Source organism: Cynoglossus semilaevis, chromosome 17 (assembly GCF_000523025.1).
Source record: "Cynoglossus semilaevis isolate Cse_v1.0 chromosome 17, Cse_v1.0, whole genome shotgun sequence".
Taxonomy (NCBI): domain Eukaryota; kingdom Metazoa; phylum Chordata; class Actinopteri; order Pleuronectiformes; family Cynoglossidae; genus Cynoglossus; species Cynoglossus semilaevis.
The window spans coordinates 14,064,306-14,072,437 of NC_024323.1; the positions used below are offsets into that span (position 1 = coordinate 14,064,306).

At 45.0% G+C, this 8,132-nt stretch overlaps 2 protein-coding genes across 3 annotated transcripts; both read left to right on the forward strand.

Moving 5' to 3' along the window:
- LOC103393545 (golgin subfamily A member 6-like protein 1) lies at window positions 1-2,554 on the forward strand. The gene is made up of 3 exons (XM_025064273.1): window positions 1-100; window positions 587-692; window positions 1,225-2,554. The coding sequence occupies exon 3, from the start codon at window positions 1,302-1,304 to the stop codon at window positions 2,427-2,429; it is 1,128 nt and encodes a 375-aa protein (XP_024920041.1). The 5' UTR covers window positions 1-100; window positions 587-692; window positions 1,225-1,301; the 3' UTR covers window positions 2,430-2,554.
- A 12-nt stretch (window positions 2,555-2,566) lies between these two features.
- Window positions 2,567-7,860, forward strand: LOC107989881 (TANK-binding kinase 1-binding protein 1-like). 2 transcript variants are annotated; one of them, XM_017040585.2, is made up of 6 exons: window positions 2,567-2,793; window positions 3,501-3,595; window positions 6,419-6,665; window positions 6,755-6,886; window positions 7,222-7,326; window positions 7,691-7,860. In XM_017040585.2, exons 3-6 carry the CDS (start codon window positions 6,426-6,428, stop codon window positions 7,853-7,855), a joined length of 642 nt encoding a protein of 213 aa, XP_016896074.1. In that variant the 5' UTR covers window positions 2,567-2,793; window positions 3,501-3,595; window positions 6,419-6,425; the 3' UTR covers window positions 7,856-7,860. The 2 variants fall into 2 exon arrangements, with proteins under 2 accessions (XP_016896074.1, XP_024920042.1); XM_025064274.1 differs by lacking the exons at window positions 2,567-2,793; window positions 3,501-3,595 and adding an exon at window positions 3,607-3,879.
- The last annotated feature ends 272 nt before the right edge of the window (window positions 7,861-8,132 follow it).

An 8,132-nucleotide genomic window follows, 5' to 3' on the forward strand; every position in this document is an offset into this window, starting at 1 on the left:
GAGTGTCCAGGTGGTGACAGTGCTGAAGCCACCGAGACAGGAAGCTGCAACAGCACCACGGCTTGTCGAGGAGTGGAGAACCGATGCTTCTCCGCCAACAGTGAGTTACTACAGTACCTAGTAAATCTAACCAAAACACCACCAACCAGAAATGACACAAAAAAGAGAAATCCAACCAAAACACCACCAACCAGAAATGACACAAAAAGTATATGTAATGAAGTATAATGATCTTCAGTTAACTCTGTTTACTTACTCAGTACCTGGGCCTGTTTAGTTGAACAAATGATATACTCACAGAAATTGAAGAAGCACAGAAAGATCTTCTTCAGCTCAGAATCTCATTTTTTTTTCTTAGTTTTTGTTAGCCATCTGCTGCCACCTAGTGGAAGAAACAAACAATTCCTCTGGTATTACATCTGTTAGGTCTTCTAGTTAAGTTGATGTTGGTTGATGATGTCACTCAACCAACAGGAGCCTCGGTCAATTACATCATGAATGATTTAACTTTACATCTGGTCGTTTTTATTTAATGTTTTTTTTTTATTTCTTTGAAACAAATCCCTGGTGTCGTTTTCCTTTGCAGTGACCAAAAATAACCTCAATGTCACCGTGCACGGCTGCATCTCCAACAACCTGTGTAACATCCCGGACAACCTCGTCGCTCTGTACACCGATTACCACCACCTGAGGTGCGGCGCTCCGTGGGCGGTCAGGGTCAGCGCCACGCTGCTGGCTGTTTCTGCAGCAGTTTATCAAGTTCTCCTCTAGATCAGTAGTTCACCACCTAGAAAGGTGGTGAACTACTGATCTAGAGGAGAACATTTTTGTTCTGTAATTGCATATTTTAATCATTAATTTCCTCTACGCCACCAGATGTCACTAGTGTCAATGTGGTGACTAAATCTACTTTTATTTTAGTCAGCTAAAAAAAATATTGGATAAGTTGGTTGATTTAAACTAAAATGCAAGTAAATTAAAACAATTTATTGAATTGAATTTTTTTTGACAATTTTTCGGGCTTGTTATTGTTACATGTTTACTTTAATATTTATCTGTTATTTCTTTTGACAATTTTGGGGCTTGTTATTGTTACATGTTTACTTTCTGGAGACACTTTCTAACTTCTGTCAGAAAATAATTTCACCCCGGGGATGAATGAAGTAATTCTGACTGGTTCTGAGTTACTGCTCAAATTAACACTGTTCAAGATATGACCTACAGATGGCAGTGATGCAACTGAAGGATGTAAAATCCAATCAAGGGACATTAAAGGACAGTGATGATGTCACTCAACCAAGATGAAAGGAAGGAAACCTGAAGAAATCAAAGGTGGAGTCGGGGATTTATTTTCACAAGCGCTGTTAAGAAACTTCCCGGCCAAACAAGCGATGAAACAAAGGATCCCCAGACTGTGCTGCACCCAGCCGGAGCCCGTCCCTGTTGAGGAACCAGAACCTCTACCTGTACGGCAGCTGACTCCACCGCCACCATGGAAAAACACGGTCTCCCAGAAGAAAGCGAAAGCTAACAGACGTACGCTGTACGACCCCGAGAAGGCCCGAATGATCGCGTCGCAGCCCATGCTGGTCCGGCTGGCTGAAGACAACGACATCCGGCAGATCGATTATGCGATAAGAGAAACCAAGTGCGACGCCGTTAGAGAGGAGCAGATTTTGAAAAACGCAGAATTAAGGGAATCGGTCGGAAAGGGGTGTGACTTCGACTTCGACGACCCAAACGGCATCAACAGGAAGTTCTGGGACACCATTGACAAGCGAGAGAAGGTGCGCAATGACTTTTTGGAGAAAGAGAGGAAGAATATTCGCAAGCAGTACGGCCACATCATAGAGCTGAAGAAGCTGCGGGAGCTGAAGAAGAAACTCGACAAAGAGAGTATGAGCAAAGTAGATGAACTCAACAAAGAGCACGACCGCAAGGCGAACGAGAAGAAGAAAGAGGCCCAGCAGAGACTGATGGAGAGGATCACCCAACAGAACAGCAAAATCATGGAGACGAAGAAGAAACAGGAGGAGGAGCAGAAGATCATGGACATGAGGGCGATGGAGATCAACCGTCACTACCAGCAGCTGAAGGACGAGAACGAGAGAAAGTGGCGACAGAGGCACGTGGAGAGAGAGAAGATGAGACAGGCTCGCTACGACAGCACCGTGGTGGACCTGAACATGCGCACGCAGGCGGAGCAGGGCAGGAAGGAAATCTGGAAGGCCGATCCAAACGCGGTGAAGTTTGGACGCATCGAAGAGCACAAGGACAAAGTGCTCCAGGAAATCAAGGAGGTCGGGATTCCAGATAAACTGATCTACGGAGCCAGCAGGAAGTCGAACATCATCATCAAGAAGGCCAAGTCTTCAGACCCCAGTCTGGCCCCCTCGGCCATCAGGGTAAACATTTTAGCATGGGAATGAGCCGGCACGCTAGGAATTCTGGAGTTCCTGCTCCACCAGTGTGAGGAACTCTGTCTTTGAACGACCAAGTTCTCTGGACATATGATGAGGAACAGGTTTGGTGTTTTTGTTTTGTTTTTAAAGATGTTTCACTTTGGATTTTTTTTGTTTTGTTTTTAAAGATGTTTCAGGACTGAGGCGTCAACGTTGATCTGTTCTGTACTGACATGGAAGAAACGAAGTTGACTCTTTGACAGATTTTACGCGGTGAACATTTACGTACAGGACATTTGGTGATGTCAGAGAGAAGACTGTCCTGACGGCCCAGAGACAAACATGAAGTGTGATCTTCAGTCTCCGTCTACTGGACTAAACAAAGATGGAGGTGAGCTTGGTGCGGGACGTTCACTGATACGAAGAAGAAGAAGAAAAGAGGAAAATCTATTATGGTCAAGGTTTTGTGCAATTTAATTAATTTGAGAATGGTCTAATTATAGTAATCTAAAATCTTCAAAGGTCATGTCACACACTGGGCTGTGAGTATATTTGATTTAAATAGAAAGTTATTTCAGTTTACAGATTTTGTTTTGTTTTTTTTTGACTCGTCCAATAAAAAAACATCTTGACGGCAGATTTAAAGGTTTTGACAAAAAAAAAAATTAAAGTGATTTTTGTCTTGACCCCACGTACCACTAGAAGGCGCCCGTGTACCATCAGTGGTACATGTATCCCCCACACCTCAGTGGTATTTTGTACTGTAGGAGCTTCAGTAAAGTTTTTCCCATAAGTCTGTGTAAAAAAAAACTAACGTGAATCAGAGCAACGATAATCGAATGAACGGTGAAATTATTGAATCGTTCTTCACATGCGTTAAAATCGTAATCTGATTTATTTATTTATTTTACAAATTAGATAACGAAATTAACGCATTCCTTTTTTAAAAAAAAAAAAATCATTTAAAAAAATGTGTTTGCCCCCACCCCTCAATTTAAGGTTGCAGATCCGGCCATGGCTCCCCCACCCCCCTCTCTCTCCCCCCCCCTCCCTCCCCCTCTCTCCCTCTCTCTCTCTCACCTACACACTCTTACACAGGGCAGCATCCTCCAGTGCTGAAGTCCGACTCCAGTCATGACGACCCTCCTCATCAGCTCCATCATCTCCCCCACTCTGACTCTTCCTCCACGCACGTAAGTAATGCGGCTTTAACGGTGATTAACCTGCGTGTGTGTGTGTGTCTGAGTGTGTGTGTGTCCGATTTCCCCACAACACGACTGTGCACGCGTGTCCGTGTGCGCGTTTACCGCCGCAGAAAATGGCCAGTTTAGCGCCTCTGAGTGTTAGTGTGGAAACATGTCATCGGGATGAGACTCGGCAACAGCGGAGTCTAGCGGCAGAGCAGCGACGCTGCGATGGCCAACAGCCTTTTATCATAGCACAGGGAGAGAAGCTAACATGAGACCGCACTGCGAAGGTAAGAACACCCAGGCTCCGAGTCCCTGCTGCTGCTGCTGCTAATGATGCTGATGCTAATGCTGCTGCTGCTGCTCACTGATGCATGAATGTGAACATCCGGTTCTCCTGACTCCAACATTGATCAACTGTTTATGTGTTGCTGTCTGAGCAGCGGAGGTGATTTAACAGCGTCGATGCGTGTGTGTTGCCTTCAGGTGTCGCTCGGTTTTCCTGTATCGTCTTCTCTGTCCCGGTCAGATTCCCTGGTGTCCAACAATAACAATGACAAGTCCTTGTGAATGTTTTGCCTCCATCTTGCCCCGTACCTGCCCCTGCCCCTCCCCCCCCCCCCCCCCCCCCCGCCCCGCCCCCCCGCGGGGTTGTCTCAGTCCAGAGGACACTCTGGGCCTCGGTCCTCAGACAGATGTGTTGACTTCTGCAGGTGTCTGCTGTTGATGACCAGAACCAGTTCAGACTGGTCTCTGTGTCTCCAGCAGCTCTGACCGGTTCTATGGTCCTGTCTGTGTCCAAGGTTGAGCTGTTTCCTTAGATTTGATCAGATTTTATTTAACCCTCAGAAATGAAGCATAACTATATATATATACAAAGATACAGAAATGTATACAAAAATGTGCAGAAATACAAATGTTAATGTGCAGAAATATAAACAAAACAAGTTTTTATATTTTTATTTTTGCACACCTTCCTTTGTCCTTCACTCATTTTTTTAAATGATTTTTCTTCCCTCTTTATAAGAGAGTCAGTGCAGGAGGATGAATTGATGAAAGTCCTCACAGAGGAGCGAGACTTCTCCGTGTCATCAGTGTGAACACGGCTGATGTAGTGAACGCTATCTTGGTCGGTCTTTGTCACAGCAGCTGGGTGAAGTCCAGTGAGGTGAGGAGCAGCTGTGACGGTGCTGTTTGATTGACGCGAAGGCCGTGAGGAGCTGCTGTTGGTGTGGGTGGAGAGAGAGAGAGAGCAGAGGAGGAGGCTGAGGTTCATGTTTGTTTTTTTACTCTGCACCTGGACAGACACTCGTCAAACCTGGTGAGGAGAAAAGCCTCTGTCCAACAGACAGGACAGGAAACTATGGTGGCCCTGAAGTGTCCAGTAGGTGCTGTGTGGATTCCTTGTTAGAACTGGAGTATTATTTTGTTTGTTTTTGTCTTTTTACCATGTCCAGAGTATTTTGTTTGTTTTTGTCTTTTTACCATGTCTCATAATTTCATTTTTCCCACGTTTGTATTTTTACGTTTAAATATTTTTCTTCCCTTTTTGTTTTTTTAATGTTTAACAAATACCTTCAGTACCCTGAACACGTAGTAGTCAATCTGTTTTTTGTTTTGTTTTTTTAAATATTTGACTCATTGTCGGTTTGAAAATGTTTCATTACGAGACAAAGGAAACGACGCGGCTCTCCTCCTCAGTGGAAGGAAACGTTTGGAGATGTTCGTGGGTGTTAGTGGGTGGGTGTTTTTACTACACCGTTACTAGTGGTTCTGGAGTGTCTGGTGCTACGTTTGCTTTTACACATGCAGCCCTTCCAGAAAAGTCTGCATCAGTGTCGTTGTAGCTGCTGTGTCATATTTACAGCCACAGACAGAGACGTGCGTCGGTGGTGAAATGACTGCAGTCGCTGCTCCGACCGTGAACGACTCGGAGCACGTGTTCTACATGTAGGAACTGTCACGTGATCATGTTAGTGGGACACACAGTTCTCCTCCTGACCTCATTTTCATCCACTTATATTCTCTCTCTCTCTGTGTGTGTGTGTGTGTCAGCCTCCTCCTTGTCACTACTGAACATTTCACTGATTTATTAATTGGTCAAACTCTCTGTGAACGTCTTCATGTCTGACAGTCAGCGCTGGGTTTCACTGATCCCCTGCAGAGGGCGCTATAAATGCAGTTGAATTGCCTCGGTCCATGAGTTTCGTCCACTGCCCCGACAAGTTTGGACATAACTTGAGCCAAGTTTGATACATGAACCAGATGTTTGGCCACAACAGCTCTGCCACCTGCTGGTTGTTTGTTTTTTTTTGTTTTGTTCTTTTGCTAACGGAGTACGATGTTTTCATCATTTCTAGTGAGAATTAGCTCAAAGACTCTGTGATGTCATCACTACAGCTGTAACAAAATATGGAGATGATCCGCTGGATCTTTTCTTCACTGCAGGGGAATTATGGGTAACGCCGACCGTCAGTGCATCAATAAGTGATACCACCATATGATAAAGACATATGGCCCCCGCTGTGTGTGTGTGTGTGAGTGTGTGTGAGAGAGTGTGTGTGAGTACACGGACACGTGTGGGTGGGAGACAGGAAGTGAGGAGACGTGGTGAGTAGGCAGCAGGAGTAGGAGTTTGAGCTGAAATGATTTGACCTCTTCCTCTGATACTGTGGTTGTCCTGAAACTGCACACACACACACACTCTCTCTCTCTCTCTCTCTCTACCTTCTGATTTAATTAATTAAAATTAAATCTCAAAAATGATGACAGATTTATTGCCATGATTCAATTTCAAAGATTTATTTTTTTTGTCTGTTCTTCTCGCAGCTAACTGATGATGGATCTGTTCGGCAGAGGAGAGCTGGGACTGCTGGGAGGGGGAGGGGGCGATGGGCTGAGAGACGACATGGTCGTTCCCGGGATCAGTTGGTCGGCCAATCGGCTGCCGGACGACATGTATCCGTCCTCGGGACTGGCTCTGGCGGCCGCGTATCATGACATCAAGACGCGACTGGCCAGTCTGGAGAGAGAGAACAGCAGCATCAAGAGGAAACTGAAGCACTACGAGATCAAGGTGGAGAACCTCGACACACACACACACACTGACACACACACACACACACGGAGAAGGAGAGTATTTATCATCTCACCTCTTCCCCTCAGTTTCCCATGATCAGTGAATTTGGCGAGGAGAGGCTGGTGTGTTGCTCCTGTGGACCAATCATGAAGGAGACCAGTGTGATCCAATCAGAGACCACCAACCTACAGCAGAGGGTCAACTCTCTGACTCAGGAGGTAAACACTGCCCCACAGTCACAGCCGAACCTGACCGAAAGTGTCTTCCTCACCTGGCTCCACCTGGTGGAACTTTGAAGTACTGCTCCACCGTCAGTGTCCCTGTGCCAGTGCAGCTCGTTACTGTGACATAGTCAATAGTTACCGTAGCGTTGATAGATTTTTACTGTAAGTCACAGTCGATCAAGTTCCTCACATCGAAGCCTGATGTCGTCTCCCCCGTCCTGTAATTGACATTGTTCATTGACTGAGTCATTGTTACCACCGCGGTGGTCTGTGACAGTGACGGTGTACAACTGTTGTTGTTGTTGTTGTTGTTGTTGTTGTTGTTTCAGCTGCAGAAGAGTAAAGAGAGAGAGGAGAGGTTAGAGGAGGTCATCCAGGCGTACGAGAAGATTCACCTGGAGAAAAGCAACGTCCAGAGAGACCTGGACAAGATGGTGAACACACACACACATTACACGAACTTCCTGTGTGGCGGCGGGGGTATTTTTTTATTTATTCTGTTTAAAGAAAATAGCAGTTTTGTAGAAACTACAGTGTTTGAATGTTTTGACTGTCACAGTGGTCAAGTGGTTGGCACTCTCGCCTTACAGCAAAGAGATCACTGGTTCAATTCCCAGTGATAATTAACATTGAAGTTATTAATAACCTAATCTGGTCGCCGTGGTTGTGTGGCCCTCCGATGAGATGGTGGTGTCAGCAGAGCCCCCCCCCTGCCCCCCAGTGTGAGACCACACATCACAGTGCTGTGGTTTGGCAGTGTGCGTGTACTCAGTCCAATGTCTCGTGTGCTGGTGTCAGACCACTCTGGCGGAGCAGCACATGGAGCGGATCTGCAGTTTGGAGTCGGCTCTCAGACAGAGAGACACTTCCCTCCAGAAGCTCAGCGCGCAGCTACGCAGCAAAGATGCCCAGCAGCCGCCGGTCCACGCCAGCCTGGACGTTCCCAGAGGTGCGTTCTGGTAAAACAAAAATCCAGTTGTTGCAGTTTTTTTTCAGAAAAAAAAATTTTCAAAAAAAAAAAAATTCAGAAAATTTTTTCGAAAAAAAATTCTGAAAAAAAAATTTTCTGAAAAAAATTTTTTCAAAAAAAGTTTCTGAAAAAGAAATTTTCAAAAAAAAAATTTTTTTTTTTTAAATTTTTTATTCTAAAAAAAAGTTCTAAAAATTTTTCTGAAAAAAAAATTTTCAAAAAAAAAAAATTTCTGAAAAAAATTTTTTCAAAAAATTTTTTTTTCAGAAA